This window comes from Typopeltis vanoorti, chromosome 23 (assembly GCF_054136105.1).
Source record: "Typopeltis vanoorti isolate ZY-2024b chromosome 23, IOZ_Tvanoo_1.0, whole genome shotgun sequence".
NCBI lineage: Eukaryota > Metazoa > Arthropoda > Arachnida > Uropygi > Thelyphonidae > Typopeltis > Typopeltis vanoorti.
Genome location: NC_143571.1, coordinates 95,810,924 through 95,830,937, shown reverse-complemented (window position 1 = coordinate 95,830,937; position 20,014 = coordinate 95,810,924). Strand labels below are relative to the sequence as shown.

General features: G+C 36.5%; 1 protein-coding gene across 4 annotated transcripts in view; it reads left to right on the top strand.

Annotated features, from left to right (window-relative positions):
- Nucleotides 1-20,014, top strand: part of LOC150094086 (uncharacterized) — a 608,624-nt gene that overhangs the window by 340,330 nt on the left and 248,280 nt on the right. For all 4 annotated transcript variants that reach the window (XM_090413217.1, XM_090413213.1, XM_090413214.1 and 1 more), the window contains one exon: nucleotides 9,159-10,178. In XM_090413217.1, the coding sequence (XP_090269343.1) occupies nucleotides 9,159-10,178 (1,020 nt within the window). The remainder of the gene's footprint in view (nucleotides 1-9,158; nucleotides 10,179-20,014) is intronic.

Here is a 20,014-nt window from a genome sequence, read left to right as displayed (position 1 = left end):
ACAACATCCAGTGGCAGTCCATTCCAAATCTCTCTCTCTCTCTTACACACACACACACACACACACACACACACACACACCATTTTATGAGAGAAAAATCTAGCACTCCCTTCTTGACAGCATTCATTATTACCTTCCAAGGATTCCTGTTCATCCTTTTCCTACCTCCATAAAGTGAAAAGTTCCATGTACTGAAATCCTCTATGACCCTTTCAGAAGTTTATAAGACTCCATCATATCACTTCACTTTCTTCCATTTTCTGGTGTCTGCAGTCGTCGTCAAATTCTCAATCTGTCTTCATAATTAGTATTCCACAATTCTCATATTATTTTAAACACTTTCCCTTGCACTCTGTTCTCTGTATCAGAATTACCACAGAAACCAAGTGAACAGACCTGTACAATAGTCCAAGAGAGTTCTTATCAAGGTGATGTCAAGATTTGTTTCAGCATAACAATTATTCTCTAAGTCAGTGGTTCTCAAACTTTTTTGTCTGGTGGCACACTAAAATGAATAAATAAATTTCACTGCACCCCTAGTATTATTTGCTTTTTATAGAGAGTAAAGTGCCGATTAATTGATTCTGAAAGACTCGCATATATAACCCATAAATAAATTGATATTACAGATACTAAAGATATGAAGGAAAACGTGTTTAAAAGAAAACAGATTTTATTTAAACTAAATTGGTTTATTTTCAAACAACCCAAAAACATACAAAACAAAAGCTATTATAAAGGTTCAGATAATAAAATATGAACTTAATGTGAATATGTGCCTGGTGTTGTTTGCATATTTCTTTGATATTAGGCCTTGTTTTTGAGAGACATATTCTCATCTCATTTTCAAGGGCCTTTAGTCTTTCTCTCTTCTTTGTTTTAATATTTACGAGTGCAGAAAAACCCAGTTCACACAAATAAGATGTAGAAAATTGCAATAAGATGTTAAGTGCTTTGAATTCTATATTGGGGTACTCCATCATAGTTGTTATCCAAAATGAATTCAGACACATTTTTGAATGCTTAAATCTCAATGTACGATCGTTACTTATATCAATTATTCTTCGGCTTCTATAAGACTGAACTCACTCATTGCTGATGTTGACTCTACAAATGGATTTCGCATCCAATCGTATAAATCGACTGAAATGTCTGGAAAATAATGGTCAATTTTTTCTTCTAACGATGTTAAATGACTGTAAATAAGCTTTTGCAGATCAGTGTTCTTACATTTTCTGGAGGCAACTTTAAGGAACATTTCTACATTGTTGGTGCTTAATTTTATCTTCCACATTTTTATTTTATCTTTAAAAGCTTTAATTTTATCTGTAGATGTCAAAATATTCTCATTTCTTCCTTGCATGTTGGAGTTCAGCTTGTTCAGATGATCGAATATGTCTGTTAAATAGGCTAGTTTGGAACACCAAAAATCATCTTGTAATAATTTATAGAATTCTGGTTTGTCTTCATTTTGGAAAAACATTAATAACAAAAACAAAAAAACATTTTGAACTTCTTTAAGTTCAAAAAAACGATCCAATACGTGACCTTTTGAAAGCCATCTTACTTCGGTATGAAGAAGAAGATTCTTGTAATGAGATTGCATCTCTTCACATAGTCCTGCAAATATTCTAGATTCTAATTGTCTGGCCTTGATATAATTAACCATCTGAATGATTTCTTCTAATACACTTTTTAATTCCAAGCCTATTGTCTTTGCCACCAATGATTTACGATGATTGAAGCAATGAGTCGTTATAATGTTCTCATTTTCTTTTCTAGCAAAGGAAACAAACCCTTTTGTAATTCCAACCATAGAAGGTGCACCATCTGTACATATACCCATACAAATTTTCCAAGATAGACCATTTGTATTAAAATATGTGTTCATTATATCAAAAACATCTTTTCCCGTCGTAGTTTTTTTGAATTCCTTGCAGCATAGAAATTCTTCGATAATTTTATCATCTTCAGTGAATCGAGTAAAAACAAGTAAGTGTGCTTTATCACTGATATCAGTTGACTCGTCTAACTGCAAACTGAAAAATTTTGATTCGATTATTTTGGTTATAACTGACTTTTCAATATCGGCTGACAGATCATTAATATGTCTACTCATAGTATCATTTGATAATGGAATCTTCTTTATTTCTTCTTCTGTCAGTACCAAAAATTGTTCTCACAATTGCTGAACAGGCCGGACGAATCAAGGTTTCGCCGATAGTATGAGGCTTCATTTCCTTCGCAATTATTTCAGTGACTAAATAACTCGCTTCTTGAACTCGGTCAGAAATTGTAAACTTTCTTACAAAACTTTTACTTTGTTTTTCTTGTAATCTTATTAACTCTTTGAAATTCAGGATATATTTGAAATATTCGACTAGTTGTCATGTTTTGTGGAGAAATGTCGCAATAATTTGCTAGGAACCATAGCCTGATTTGATAGAACCAAACCACACAAAATACACTTAGGTCTGGGAATTAATTTATCACCACACCACGTAAATCCCATTTTTAGATAGCTCTCTTAATATAAATGAGTTTTTACATTCTTTTTCATTGTTCCATTTTTACATGAACTTATTTTTTCTGTTTCTGTTGTTTCATTAGTGCTTTTTTGTTGCTGAACGTTAAAAATAGTCATATCTTCATTAATGCAAGTATCAGTTTTTGATAATTTATTATTGCGAGTTGGTTCGTTAGCTTTGCTACAAGTGGACATTTCTTGATCGGCAGAATCTTCACTTCTTTTTTTAAGGAAAAAATTATTCATGATTTTGAAGGGCATATGTAACTTTAATATTTTATTTTAAAATTTATTTCAAGTAAATAATTTTTTTTCCGGATAGAAAAAGGAAAAACATTTGTTTACGATATCTCTCGTTATAATTGGAATATATAACAATAAGAAAAACCTCTACTCACCGAATTTAACGACTTTAATATCGTACTTCATTTATTCTCACAGATGACAAAAGACTCATGATTTTTGTTTAGGGGAAATGATCATGTATAATACTTGTCACACTGAACAGAGAAATACTAAAACAGACAGCAGGACAACTAACCATTCATTAGTTCATTTTCCCCAGTATTTATGTGCCGTCACATATCTAGTTACTACGACAATCGGTGATCTAATGAAATCCCAGGATATAATATGAGTGATACAAAAAATGATAATTTTTATATATGCTTAATCCATTAAAATCAAAATATATAATTTTTTTGTTTTTGATTTAGTTATTTGTGGCAATTGAATATTTTGCTTTTTTTAAATAAACGATTCAAAATTTCGCGGCACCCAGTTTGAGAACCACTGCTCTAAGTTGTGCTTGCAATCTTCACTATATGGCTTTTGAATTTCAACTTTCAAAAGAAAGTTGAAATTCAACTAGGAAATTAGATTTTGTAGATAGATTGTACATTTAATAACATTAAACTGATTCATTTTCACATGGCCACAATTCCAACCCATCAAATCATTCTGCAATTACTGGTTTCAGTCAGCCTATTCAAATCATTTTGCAAATGCTGTGTATCATCTCTGTTCCTGATTACCCTGCCTATCTTTGCATCATCCTCAGCAAATAGATGTATGTCACCTGTCAAATCCTTCCCAATGTTATTAATGTATAGATTGACTAACAATGGCCTAAGCACTGATCCATGTGGTGCATAACTGGTTATCTTAAATCTTAAAGATTACATCCCTCATATACCACTTTTTGATATATTTTAGGACCAATCTTATATTCTTGAATTTATGCAACAGTCTTCCACCGAATCATATCAAAATCCTTAGAAAAGTCTGAAGTATCATGGTATGTCCATTCCCCTTGCCTAACTCAATGGTAACATTATTATAGAATGTCAGCAAGTTGCTTAAACATTACTTTCCCTTTGTAAATCCATGCTGTTCATTGCAAAGTGTAGATTCTCTGTCAACCCATTTCTGTATGTGAGCCCTAACCAAATTTTCCAAAATCTTCACTTCCACTACAGAGATACTGATAGATTGTTCCGTAGTTGGATACATCATTCTTTGCACGACCCATATGCAATGGGATTACCATACACTCTTTCCACTCCTGTGGAATCTTCCCTGTTCTGAGATAGCAGTGATGTTAGCTTGGTCCACCTTTGCTACGAGTTTCCCAGTGTTGTACTACCTTACCCCAGTCCTGAAGATATTTTCAGGTGCAAACTTTGTTTGCTCACACCTCGATAAAGGATTAAACTAAATTTATTATAAACTTTCAACGAAATTAAATAGCCTGATAAAAGGAAAGGACAATTTAGATGAACACTCTTATAGCATCCGTTCTGTTATCTCATCAGTCTATATTACCAAATTCTTATTCAGTTTGTGCAAAAGCGCTAATATCACCTCCTCATACATCTGAGTTTCTTCATCCATTGAAGAAGTAATAGTGAATGCAAAGTTGCATATTCCAGCTAGATTGCTTTTAGCAAAATGGACATTCATTAGTTGAACAATCTCTTCTGTATCTGTCACCTGCATACCATCTGCATTCATTAGCATTGTTCTTTCATATTGATTCGTTCTTTTACTTGCAGCATAACGATACAATTCTTTTGGGTTGTTTTTAGCTTGCAGAGACACTTTTTTTTTCACACTCAGACTTAGTTTTCTGTACAATAGCTGTGATTCTTCTGGCCTGCTCTTTATAATTTTCTTAACTTCATCATCCTTATGCACAGAGTATTCCTTCCACATCACTTTTTCTTATAAATCTCTTGCTTAATAAGATTACCCATCCATTTCACTCTTACGCTATTTATTCTTCAAACTCTAGAGACATGTTCTGATATTTTATCATTGAAGTATTTATAAATGCTTCCCATTCACTGTTAATATCCTTCCCATTCAGCCACACTTAGATGAAACAACAATATTAAACAAATAGCTAAAAGCCTCAGTTGAGACAATTAAAAAAAAGTCGGAAAAATCCTTCCCTGAATTGATAGTTGCTCAGCACCTAATTTGAAGTCTGTTAGAAAGTCATTTTTATGCCTTTAAGTTATACAGCTGGTCTCTAACTTTAGACTTATATGAGTCATATGTGCAGTCAAAATGCATGACAGGAGTCAGCTTGCTAAAATTAATTTCAAAGGATAATGAAAAAAAAAAAAAAAAGATGCTAAAGGAACATGTGATATGATCAAATGCAGAATGGTGGTCTGTAAAAGAGTCAACATGTTGAAGTTTTGGATTAACTTCAGTTCTTGCAAGTAATGATCTTGATATATAGAAAATTTCAATGGAGATCATGGTCACTTATTGTTATTAGCTCTCCAGTTAGTCAAGGACTCCTTGAGGAAGGCCATACATCACCCACACCGGCTGTCATATTGTCTCTTAAACTCATTTACACTAGATGCACTCACTACTTCAACATGCAAACTGTTCCACTCATGGTTTTATGAGAGAAAAATTTAGTTCTTATCCCTTTCTTAACTGTACACGCTTAACTTCAATGGATGCACCCCTGAAAAATTTTCAACCAATATCCCTAAAGGACACAGATTTGATCACTGGGTTTTCATGGTGACGAGGATATGTTAGAAAGGATCCAGAGAAGATTCACAATGGTGGGCAGTGGTTTTTGGATGTAGAGTACGTGGATAGATTGAGAGAATGTAAATTGCAAATCCTTCTTCCATTCACAAGGCTTTGCAATTTACATTCTCTCAATATGATTGAGAGAATGTAAATTGCAAATTTACATTCTCTCAATAATTGGGGGGGGGGGGGGAATATGATTGAGACCTATAAGCTAGTCAGGGGTTGTTATCATGTTGACATGGAAGAGATTTTTCATAGAATGGGAGAGTGGGAGACAGAACAAGAGGCCATCCCTGGAAATTGTATAAAAGGAGGGTATGAGCAGAGGAATGAGGAGAAGTTCTTTACATGGAAAGCGGTTGGTGAGTGGAATGCATTGCTTGAGTGTGTTGTGAATGTAGGCACATTGAATCAGTTTAAGGCATGGTTGGATGAGCTTTTAGGTCAGAGTTAATAATAATAATAATAATGCTCTGTCAAAAGTTTATAAACCTCTATCATAAAGTTATTTTTCTGCATTCATTCTTTCATTTATTTGCGAAAAAAAGGAAGCTAAAGGCAATCCAAAAATTCTTTTGGGTTTCCTTTAGCTTGTGCAGCCAATTTCTTTTTGTACATAAACTTAGGTTTTTGTACAATACTCATAACTTTTACACCCTGAGCTTCATATATTTCATAACTTCTCTCACTCTTATTCTCACAATATTCCTTGCACATCATCATCTTCTTTTGGATCTCTTTTTTGTTAATGAGAATGCACATCTATTTCACTCCCATTATATTTGTTCTTTGGGACACATTCAGATACTGCCTCATTTAAGCATCTTTTCAAAGCTTCCCATACACTGCTGTTATCATTCCCATTTAACAGCTGATACCATGAAACCAGAGATAGCATTCTCCTGTGTTTGTCATAATTTATAGATGTGTAGTTCAGCATTTAATCTGCCCTGATTGGAACATCCATATAGTTGGCTACTTTCTAGGTCAGTACTGGCAGCAAAATAGTCATATCCTTAACTGAGACACCTTCTCACACTGTGATCAAATCTAACATTCTTTATCCTTGAGTTCTTTCATATGCTGCTTGAAAAAGTTGTCATGCAAGCGGCTCGCTAAAGTAATTTTCAAAAAAAAAAACAAAAAAAAAACACGTTTTTTTATAGATGTGGAAGAGTGTGCTGCATACCATCCTTAGAGAATGAAAAGAAATGAGATGAAGTAGCACATAATCTTAATAAAGCAGGTCGATAATCACCATTCCTTAAATTTATATTTAAGTGATCAGGTTACAAATTGAAGTTCAAAGGCCAGATATTAAATAAAGATTGCAAATAAAACTCCAAGAATAATTGTATTGCTCAAACAAACAATAACATGTGAAGATAAAGAAGTCATTTTACTTCTTTACAAGGCATTGATAAGACTTCACTTGGACTAATGTGTGCAGGTCTGGTCTCCTTGTTTCCATGGTTGATTCTGATGCTGTGGAGAAAGTGCAAGGAGAGTGTTAGAAATGATATCAGGGTTGTGGGATACTGATTATGAAGACGGACTGAGAATTTGTAGACTGCAGATACTAGCAAATAGGAGAAAGGGGTGATATGATTGAGACTTACAAACTTCAGAAAGAGTCGTACAAAATTTCAGTATATGGAATTTTTAATTTTATGGAGGATGGGGAACACGAGGGCATCCTTGAAAGTTGAGAATGAATACTGTCAAGAAAGAGTGTGGGCTAGATTTTCTTTCTTAGAGTTTTGCATGATTGGAATGGATTTCCATTAGATGTTATGTGTGCAAGTAGTGTGAATGAATTCAAGAACAGGTATGAGTGCTGGTGTGGATAGTATGTAGCTACCCTTGATGAGTCCCTGACTCCCTGGAGGTCTGTATTATTAATATATATATATATATATATACTCTTTACCAATGTTCCGACACAGGACGTTCTCCATATTTTAAAAAACAAGATTTCAATTAAAATGTTCTCTCTGTTATCTCACTGTGTAAACTCTGGCTATTTTGAATTCGAAGGTAAACTATACAAACAGGTCAAAGGATTAGCTCTGGGAAGCCCCCTCTCTCCTGTGTTAGCCAACATTTTTTTCGAGAAATTTGAACAAAAAGCAATCTCCTCTTTTACTTTAAAACCGAAAATTTGGCTTAGATATGTGGATGATATATTCCTCATATGGGAGCATGGTACTGAGAATCTTCACAAGTTTCTCGACCACTTAAACAACCGCCATCAAGATATAAAATTGACTATGGAGATTGAAGAAAATAGTTCCATCTGTTTCCTAGATGTTAAACTCACCAAGACACCTGAATCAATTAAAGTCTCTATATTTAGAAAGCCAACTCATACAGACAGATATTTGCATGCGTCATCCCATCACCATCCAGCGCAAAAGTTGGGTATTATATCAACTCTAGCGAATCGTGCAAGATCTGTACTGTCAGATGAAGAAGAACTGAAAAAGGAACTACAACATCTTAAATGGACCTTTAAAAACAATGGCTACTCTCTAAAAAATATTAACAACCAATTATCCCACCGTCAACGTAGAGACACAGGACGACTCCAAAGGTCATATCGTCTTGCCATATATCAGCACACTATCCAAAAAGCTGAGTAGAATTCTAAAGAAGCTTAACATAAAAACGTGCTTCTCGACTATGCCAAAAATAAGATCACGCTTCAACAACTATAAACAACCTCACAACCTTCTACAATTCCCAGGTGTATACAAGGTCACTTGTGAATGCGGAAAGCCTTACTATGGGTAGACAGAGAAATCAATCTTACTACGTCTCGAAGAGCACAAACAAGACATTGCTTATAAACGAACCAGAGCAACTGCTCTGTCAAGCCATGTCCTGTTTTCAATAAACACGAACAACGAAAGCCACCAACATGAAATAAACTGGACATCAACTTCAAACCTACACATCTGCCATGATGAAGTAAAGCACCGCATTGTCGAGTCAAAAGAAATCACCTTGGACCCTTTTCACATGAATAACAATCTTAGCTATAATTTGCCTGACTCTTTCAACTCTACTATTAGATACTGGAGATCGCGTGATTCCACACACGCACAGGTGTACAACAATAGAACTTTAACTCGGACTGTAGTTCAAGCTCATAATAACTGTAATTTACAGTCGAATAGTATGGCTTTATAATTGTATAGCTTTAGAGTGTGTCAATGTTAATTTCGTGTCTTTTAATATCTTTCTATGTTCTTATCGCCTGATGAAGTCGTTCTTGACGAAACATGTTGTGTTTTTTCAAATAAATGTCATTGTGTTATAATTCTCAGGTTTTAAGTCAGTTAATTCAGAAAAATGAATATATATATATATATATATATATATATATATTTTGTACTGATAATGATCAAAATATTCCTTATGCTTTTCTTCAATAAACTATGTTCTATAAACACACGTGTTGTCATTTATCTATATCTGTTTGTGATTACACATTATAGTTTAGTTTCCTGTTACAAAAGAATTTTTAATATATATATATACTTTTATTTTTATCCTTTATTCAAAGGCAGTACAAGAGCGGCTACGAGATCAGGAACAAGAGCGTCAAGAGAGACAACGATTGGAAGAAATTCTCAATTTGTGCGCAGAATATGAACGACAAGTTCAGAAAGAAAAGCTTCATAAAAATGTTAAAGAAGATTTAAATTCACCACAGCATCCCGTTTCTTCATCATCAAGTGAATTTAGTGCTCCATCTTCTGAGTCTTCAGTGCCATTTACAAATTCTTCAGATAATTCTGGTGAAACTAGTTCCAATAAGCCTGCTTCCAGTCCTTGTGAACCACCTAAAGCTGAAACTCCTAATGTAAATATCTCAGTATCATCTCCTCATACTGAATTTGGGAGACATAGTGCTGTTCCTTCATCAGTTCCATTATCTCAGAGTCAGTTATCTGGTCACCGTAAAACTGTTATATGCTCCAAAAGAAGTAGCTCACCTCCATACATAAGTACTGGTAGTTATCATACACTTCCTAATCGCATTAAAACTAATGGGTCACTTCCTCGTGAACGTAATTCCCTTGTTGGTTCACCTCCCTCTGAAGGACAGAGATATGGTTCTCTTCAAAGAGAAACATCTCCATTTGATGCTACAACACTCATTGTTAACCATAAAGCTATAAATTCTGCTTCCTCTGAAGATGAACTGAATGCCATTTTAGGAAACAGTGGATCTGTAAAAACAAGCCCTACATGTATAGCTCCTTCTGATGATAATAGTTTTGATGATCATCGTCCAAGTAGCCCATATATGGGAACTACTTTCCTTACATATCCCCATTCACCAAGAAATCGCATCAGGACTGTTGCACCACGAGATAGGGGGCCAGAAATATATGAGAATAGGTTGGCATGGTCAGAATTATCTAAGAAGCAAGAGATGCCTTCTCACACTGTTGCACATTTGGCACATTCTCCACCCATTATCCAAAATTATCATGCTGTTGTAGCAGATCATACCAAAGGAGCCTTTAAACAGACACCTGTTAATTTACAGACTAGGGAGGAGAAAGAAAGAAGTGAGGTATATTAAATGAAAATTAATTTTTGTTCATTTGAATAATTAAATTATATACTACAATTTTGATATTTACTTTAGTTATTGTTATAACTTTTCTTATAAACATTTTTCTTCTTATGAATTATTGTTACTATTTAGAGTCTCCATGGAGTCACACGACTCAGGAGGCTCATCTTAGACAATAAACCACTCAAAACCATTCACAGTTTTTCTGTTCACCAGCCTATCATGCAACGAATTCATTGGTATAATCACATTCCACGCAAACAAAAAAAAAGTCACTTCTTTCCCTCCTACCCACTGCTTCCTTTTGCAGGCTTGCAGGGATGCTTGTCCTTGTTCTACTATATACAAAATCTCCCTGTTGTCATTCCTGTAAATATCTCTCAACAGTTTAAAAATCTCAATCATGCCACTACTTTTGTCTTCTATCCACCTTCATCTTTTGTCCCTCAGTCAGTCCTCAACATTGTCCAGTCATGGTATAATTTTTGTTATCTGCCTGTGTACCCTCTTTAAGGTCAATTTATTCTCTTGCAATATCTGTATAGCACATATCTGACCATATCTGTATAGCACAGTATATCTGTGCTATACATATCTATATAGCACAGTAATCCAAGTGTGGTCTGAACAGAGCTTTTTACAAAGCTCTGTTCAGCTATCCCCAAGTTTCCTGCTCCCTCCACTTCTAGTATAGTTCCACTAATAGAGTATGCAACCTTCCATTGGTGGTCCCAAATTTCAATATCTTACATTTAGTTGCATTAAACATGTATTCCCATTTATTTTGTCATCTGTTCAGCTTGTTCAAATCCTCCTGAAGGACTGCCACATCAATACTATTACTAATAACCAGTGCCAGACTTAATTATATAAGCTGAAAAAGCTACAGCTTAGGACCTCGCAATCTGCCGGGGCCTCAAATAAAAAAACAAAAAGACCAGCTGATGCAATTTAAAACAGTAGGGGGCCTCTGGGTTTTGTATAGCTTAGGGCCTCAGCAAGTCTAAATTGGGCCCTGCTAATAACTCTTCCATGCTTCTCATTATCTCCAAATAACTGAATATCTCCCTGCATTCAGTGACAACATCATTTGTCGTGAAGGTTAAAAAATAAAGGTCCTGGTACCAATCTTTGTGCCATCCCATGTGACCTGCCTATTTTTTGATTCTTCTCCTCACAACTCACTGATATCTATCAGGTAGTCAATTTCCAATTCAATTCACTAACCAGATATATAATCTCATGTGTTGCAACTTAAATATCAATGCATCATGTGACACCTCATCAAATGTCTTTGCAAAATCTAAAAAAAAATAGCAGTATATGCTTTTTTCTCTTTAAAGTGATCACTTTATTATAAAAGTGATCACTTTATTATCACTTTATTATAAATGGCAATTAAATTACTAAAACAAGAGCACCCCCTTAATAAATTCATCTGCCCAATTTTTTGATGATTTTTTCACTTATTTCTCAAAAAACTTAAAAACTACAGAAGAAATACAAACTGGTCTGTAGTTTGACACCTCCACATTTACATAGTGGTATTCTCTCTGTCTCTCTCTCTCCTTCACTACTGAGCACTTTCCCAGTAGTGAGCTATTTTCATTTGAACAGCTAGGTCAATGGAGTCAGTTTTTTAGCACATTCTCTTAAAACACAGTAAAATCTTATTCAGTCCGACTGCCTTATTTACTTCCAGAGTTCTTTGTATTTGAAACACATTCTTTGTGTGCATTTCTAAACCTTTAACCCTTTCCAACCCTCCAGGAATAAAATCTTCTTTTCCAGGATGAAATATGCCAATAAAGTGATCACTAAACAGCTCATCTACATCCCCCCCCTCCCATTTTTATTTAACAGGCTTGTTCATCCACAACAAATGAATTTGTTGTGGATGAACAAGCTTTACCTACTGGTCATATAACAAATGAATTGCTAAAGATTTTCCTTGGACTGTAGTGCAATCTTTTCTCATATTCCATTTTTTCTTCATTGCTAAATATGTCACTTTCATGTTCCAAGGCATATATTCCTCATGTATTGTTCTCTGCCTCTGTTTATACTTTTTCTATAACCCCTTTTACTTGCATTTCTTGTCTGATTTCATCAGCTATCTACTTTACACCAATTGGTGTTATCTTTATCGCTTAAGGAATGCAATTTGCCATTGCTGTTCATAAATATTCCTTAACTAGCTCCCTTGCCATGCTGATATTTCTCCCTTTCAATTCTTCCATCCATGGAACTGCTGATTTCTATAATCACTTGGCTTATAATTTCACATAAATTCCTTTTTCCTTGTTACCTCTGCATGTTTATTCAGCCTCCAGTCATGACTACATGGTGATCACTCTTAACCATGAGACAAGACTGACATCTCAATTACAATCAGATCCTCTGATGCTTGGACCAAATCCAAATCTCTTGATCCTCACGTTCCCTCTATTGCATGTTGCCTGAGACATCTGTTACAGTCATCATGTAGTAGAGAAAATGCGTAAGGAAATTCCAGAATTTCCATTCCCTTATTGCTGCATGTTTTTTGTTCTGCCCAAACAACATGATCACTTGCTTTGCACTTGCAAAACTTATGTGCCAAAACATTTGCAACAGCATCCCACTATAGCTTATCATGTCCTGTCCACCTCACACCATACACTTTCAAAACTATTGGTGTTATTTCCTTTCACATTCTGTACTCTGACAGAACATAACTCATCACTATCATAAGTAACACCAACCATCCACTTTGCCCTTCCTATCCTGTTGAAATATGTTATATCCTTCTGCTTCTATTCCTGTCAGGATTTATCTTCTATCATCTAAATTTCATGGATTCCAATAATCTTTGGACAGTCTGAGGATACCAATTCATTTTCTTTGTTCTATATTATTATTATTATTACGTTACACCTCCAGGTAGTCCATGGGACTCATCGAGTCCTACTCTACAACTCTGTCTCCACCACTCAATCCACCAACTGCTATGAACCACAACTACTTTCATCATAATCATCTACACCAACGCCATCTACTGCTGAACCACCACCACTAGAATTTTCACAGACAATGACAAACATCCATGCCATGGCGGGATTCGAACCCACAGCCTTTTGGCTGGAAAGCTGATACGCTAACCACTCAGCCAACCAGACCGGCATATTCCTGGCATTTGTATAAAGAAAAATTACTGTATTGTAAGTATTTCTCTATCTATTATTATCCTTTCCAGACTTCATTTCACTCTGCATTATACCATACATTCTCCAATCTCTCTAGTGACTATTTCCACAAGAGGCCATCCTTACCACCATACACCATGTTAACTCTAATTTCCCTTCTAACACTCTTGCTGTTTCAACTTCTTTGGCCACATTTGCAATATGCCCTCTAAACTTTAACTCCATGTCCACAGTCACTCCCAAATCCTTGTTTTCATCGGTGTCCTGCAGTAATTCTATCAATATCATAAGCAACTTGTGGTCTCTTGTTGCCAGAGTGCAACACTTTTCTATGTTAAACTGGTAGTCTGTATCCTTTGCCCATACTGCCAGTGTAATTAATCATCTTCATTTACTATTGCTTTTTCAAGGCAACAACCCAAGTACTTACAGTACTTGAGTTGTTGCCTTGCAGTATATACCACTAGTCAGTATCACCCTAGTCACACATTACCTCCTGATTCATTTCCCCCATTTTCTACTATTTTATAGCTGTCCATCAGCCATTCTCATATCTTTATCACCAGATTCATATTCAACCACAATTTATATAACAGAATTCCATGCAGTATCCTGTCATATGCCTTTGAAAAGTCTAGCATTAGCATTGTGTAGCTATTCTTTATCCAATTCAGTTGTCACTTTATTATAAAAAGTAAGCAAATTATTTAGGCAAGATCAACCTTTCATAAACTGGCTGCTGACACCATGTAGTATCATTTTTCTATCCAGTCCAACTTCTTCGATACCTTACCACTACTCCTGAGATACTGATTGGTCAGTAATTTGCAGCTTTTGTCTTGGAGCTTCTTTATGCAACAGATTTTGCCCACTTTCCACTCCCTTTGCACATATTTCTCTAGCTAAGACAAATTAAACAGGCTCGATCAGAGGCATTCCCAATTCACTTGCACATTCTCATAATACAGGGGCTGATATCCCATCTAATCCAGTGGTTGTATTTTGCAATAAGGTTCTGCATTATTCTAAGCAAACCCAATCCATCTGCCTTTATTTTTACATCAGTCAATGCTATATCAGGTGCTGCAATATCCCCACACTTTGCACCCAACCTTGCAAAGTGGTCGCTCACTAACTCCGCTAATTTGCCTGCTTATGTTACCTCCTTATCATCAGTACTCAAAGTTATATTTTCATAGTTGTTCTTCCTTTTACTTGTCACATACCAGAATTTTGGTAATTTACATTAAGCCATCTCTGGCCTACTCATCTAGCCACCTGTCATATCTGCTTTAAACTTTCTTACCATACTGGTCTCCTTTCTTGCCTGGCCTCGTATTGTATTGTGAGCTTGCTGATTGCCTTTCTCTTTATGTGCCTTCCACAGCTTTTTTCTATTTCTGCAGTTCTCACTTAGGCATGTTATTGATCCACCTGTAACTCCTACTTGGTTTATCCTCCCCTTCTGGATATAGAGTCTGATATTTCTTTTAACACTCATCGATTATCTCCCATGTACTGCCAACTTCTTTCTCCTTCCTAATTCTTATATTGTTGCACTGCTCCAAGCTAACTCTTCATTTTGTTCATTTGCTTTGTAATTTCACATCTAAATATAAATGAAAATTCCATATCTCTAACAATCTGCCAAATCAAGACCACATTATTATTATTATTACCCAAGACCTCATGGAGTCAAAGACTCATCTGGGAAGTCTTATCACACACACACACAGCTCATCATACCATGCTTTGAACACATTCAAACTCCCTGCAGACACCACACTCTCAGGCAAGGCATTCCAATCCTTTACATCTCTGCATGAAAAAAACCTGCCTCTCACTCCCCTACTCACACCTTCTTTATACAGTTTCCAGGGATGACCTCTGGTTCTTCCCCAATCTCCCACTATCTTCGGTAGAACTTCTCCAGCATTGATCCTATAACAACCCCTTACCAACTTGTAGGTCTCTATCATATCTCCCCCTCTTCCTCCTGTCCACCAAACTGCAAATTGCATCTGCTCAATCTTTCCTCATATACTCGACATTCCATAGGTCAGAAACTACCTTAGTCAGTCGCCTTTGGACCCTTTCCAACATCTCTTCATCCTTCTGAAAACCAGGTGACCAAATCTGGGCACAATAGTCCATGTGTGGCCTAATCAAAGCCTTATACAATGGAACAAGAATCTCCCTACATCTACATGTCTGTGTCCTCCACATCATTCTCAGAAGCTTTTGTGTTGTCTTCACAATTTTGGCTACGTGTCCCCTAAATTTCAGCTCCTTATCCACTATCACCCCCAGATCTCTTATTTCTTCCACCTCCAACAATGTATCCTCACCAAGCATAAATACTGCATCCCATCTTTGTTTTCCAAATTTTAAAACCTTACATTTTGCAACATTGAACTCACATCCCCATTTCCGTGCCCAGTCACTCAATTTATTCAAGTCTTCCTGCAAGGTCACAACATCCTCACTACTCTTCATGGTTCGTCCCAACACTGCATCATCTGCAAACAACTGAATATCTAATATATTTTAGATATTCAGTTGTTTGTTTTAGGGTTTACTGTTTAACTTGTTAAACAGTAATGGCCCTAAAACAGATCCCTGAGGCACTCCACTAGTGACTTTCCTTTTCCTCGACATCGCTCCCCCATACACAACCTGTTGATACCTATCAGACAGCCAATCTCCAGTCCAATGCACCAATCTAATATCCAACCCCATCCGCTCCAGTTTGACTATCAATTTATCATGAGGTACTTTATCAAAAACCCTTTGCGAAATCCAAATATAGCACTGTGTATCCTTTTCCTCTGTCCAAGAAAGCAGTTTATTGTAATAAGTAAGTGGATTACTAAAACATGACCTCCCCTTAGCAAATCCATGCTGTCCATCAAAGATGATACCGTTATACAAAGATGATATCATCTTTGATGGACAATGGTATCATCGACAACTTAACCACAACATCTGACACAGATAGGCGTATAGTTTAATACTTGAGTTCGATCACCTCCTTTATGAAGTGGCACAATCTTGCCCTCCTTCCACTCTTTAGGGACTTGACCGAGTGCAAGACTGTCAAGACAGGTGTCAGCTCCCTGGCACATTCCTTCAGAATACATGGCGATATATTATCAAGTCCCACAGCCTTATTAACATCTAGTTTACTCAACTCCCCATACACCTCTTGCTCACAGTCAGTCTCTCCTCCCCATCATCTACTGCTCTCAATCTCTCCATGAAGTCACATTCACAAGATTGAAAGACCTGTATGAACTGCTCATTAAGTATCTCCACCACACATTTCGCAACAGCTGTCTTTATACCATTTTCTCCAATCATTGTCATCCTTCCATAATCATTCTTTCTTTTACTGGCTACATATCAAAAGAACTCCTTAGGATTCTTTTTGGCTTCATTAGCTAACTGCTGTTCATACCTCTCTTTAGCTACCCTCACCAACCAAGTCACCCTCCTTGCCTGGTCTTTGTAGACCTCATGGAATTGGTTATTTCCACTTTGCTTATGCTGCCTCCAGCCCTCTTCTCTGTATCGTATGCTTAATCTCTTTATTCATCCATCTCGCACCTACTTTATTTAACCTTCTCACTCTTGGAATATATTTAGGCATTGCATCTACTAGATAGTTTTTGATAATCCTCCAAGCTGCATTGATCTCTTTTCTAGCTAACTCCTAATTCCATGTTACACCCACAAGCTGTCTCCTGAGCTCTTCATAATCACCCCCTTATCCTTTTCTCACAGAGGTCCTCACACTGCTGGTAACCAACCATCTCTCTCTCTATTTCTTCATTTAGCAATAATGTCACTACCTTGATTACTGTCAAATTCTCTGATGCTCTCAGCACTGTTGTACTCGGAGTCCCTTCCATTACATGCTATCTGAAGTAATTATCGCTTAGCACATGTATAAATTCCATTTCCTTCCTTCCCTGCAAATGTTCTCCCTGTAGTTGTTTCTATAGTTGAAGATTCCTATAATGACTACTCACCCTGCTCTCATTCTTCTAATTCGCTGATGCATGCCACACACATTCTTCCTTTCGCTCCTTAGCCTATAGAAACAACCAACTATATATTTCATCCCTTTTCTTTTATTATTTTTTTAAAATCCTGAATTAATTATTGCCCAAAACTCTTCTGCTGGGTTTTAGATGCTTCTGCCATTAGTATATTTAAACTGCAGTATCTTCTTCAGACACCCCTCCCTCCCTCCTCCAATCCCAACTTCCCTCACCTTGTGTTGTCTATTCCACACAATTTCAGACCTAGAGGAGCTAAAAAAAGCTCTAGTTTTCTTGACTCTGCACTTTTGAACTCACACTGAATCATTTCTCCATTCATCTATTCGTGGATATTAGCTGTCTTATGCTGCTCATTATCTGTCTCATGCTCACTCTGTTCTTCAGTGATATGCCACACCAGTCCTCGTGGATGGATGGTGTATCTGAAGTGACTGATCTTCAGAGAGTTGAAGCCTCCAGAAGGGCATACAACAGGACCACCTGGCAGGGTCTATCCATTCCTCTTTTCCAGGAACTTTCCTTTCTATTACTGCTTTGAGATCTGTCTTCCTTCCTTTCAATGTGTCCTAAGTATTTCAGCTTTCTTCTGTCAATATCTTTAAGGAGACTTAAAGTTCTGCCAATCCTTTCTAGGCACTCATCATTCATTTGACTGCCTTTTAGTATATGACATGCTCAACAGTCTTCTGTAACACCACATTTCAAGAGCAGCTATTCTTTTCTTGTCAGACTTCGTTAGGTTCCAAGTTTCACATCCATAAGTCACTGTTGGAAAAGCAGCTGCCTCTAGAATCGTTAACTTTGTTTCTAAAATAACAGATCTCTGACTGTTATTTTAGCCATTCCTAATCTTCTTCTCAAGGCATCTAATGTCCACATCCATCCAAATGCAAACTATTTGCATTATATAAGTCATTTTGTCCATCAAGTTCACTCCACATATCCACAAACTCCACACCATTTGTCCTGCATAAACTATGCACACTGACTCATTTGCAGTCAAATGTCTTGCCTCTGTCATACCATGGGAGGAGAATCATCGCCTCTACATTCTCTCTCTCTCTCTCTCCCTTTTCATTTGCTTATGCCAGCAATTCCTTTATATCTTCTTGAATACAAGACTTATCAGCCACTAGACCACTTGTACTTGTCAATATTATCATCTCTTTCTTTCCTTGTGTGCATCCTAACAGCAGTACGAGCATTCTTAATCTTTGCCCCAGCAAATGTGATGTCATCATACACTAAACTTAATAATTCTTTTTTCACTGGGTCTCCATACCAAACTTTTTATATTCCTGCTTTTGCTCTTACATACTCTGCTTTTCCTTCTTGCTCTTCTCAAAATTACTATGTTAACACGTTCGCTGCCACGCTACTTTGGCATGGTCTGTTCCCCTACGCCGAGCAGTTTTACTTCTTCAAGGTCAGTACGATAATCTCGTTACCGGAGGTAAACGTCCTACGAGTATACTCGTAGTTGGCTTGTACAGAGCATATATGGTCTATGAGAATACACAGTTTTGATGCTAGCCCCACAAGCCAAGCATTTTCATTTCTTCAAGGTCACTACAATAATTTCGTTCCCGGCGGTAAGCGTCATACGAGTATACTCGTAGCTGGCTTGTGAAGCCGGTTTACCCACTACGAGTATACTCGTAGTTGGCAGTGAACGTGTTAAAGTATCTTCAAATGTACAGAGAAAGTGCTGAAGCTTTATTGCATCTGCTTAGTTATAAATAATGGACTTTCTGTTCCCAAAGTGTTTGACAGTGTAATTTATATCTGCATCAAAGGTTTTTTTTTAATACTCCTGTTTTTAATCCCATAGTTCCTTAACATCATTGCAATATTAACCTGGAATACCTATGCTTGCACTTAAGAGATACGCATTATTTAGCATGCTACATTAATTCATTAACATCAGAATTTTCCATTGTTCTTCTAGCACTTGCACAAAGCATAATATTTTTTAATAATTTTTTGTTAATCAGATTTTTTCTTTCATCATCATCAATTTCCATATATAAATCCTTAAAGTGTGTGTGCCATATACTAGGACAGTACTACATGATTATTTGTTACTACTAATCTCTTATAAGTTTCCTCCAGATTAGTCTGTTACTTGTCAATATTCCAATATTGTCATATCTGATATTCTTCTTCTAGGATATCATCTGACCATATCAGTCTACGTAGATCTTGATAGAAGTTTTTTTTTTCTCCCCCCCACTTGGTTAGACCATAATAAATTTAGTTTAATCCTTTATCCAAGTGCACTCAAAAAAAGTTTGCCCCTGAAATATCTTTAAGACTGAGGCAACTCATGGTAAAGGTGGACCAAGCTCTCACCACTGCTTGTCTTAGTATCTCCCATAATGCAAAGCACATCTCCTTGCAGACATGTATAATGCTATGCATTATGGGAAGGGCCACTGCCTGGACCGGTTTCAACTTTTATTGAATGTTCAAGTACAGGTCAAACTCCAAAAACTCAGCGTTGTTCCCCTCAGTAACAGGCTCACCCTGCCGCTGAGAAGAACTCTCAGAACCGGTTGGCTCTACACCATGGCAGGCTCACCCC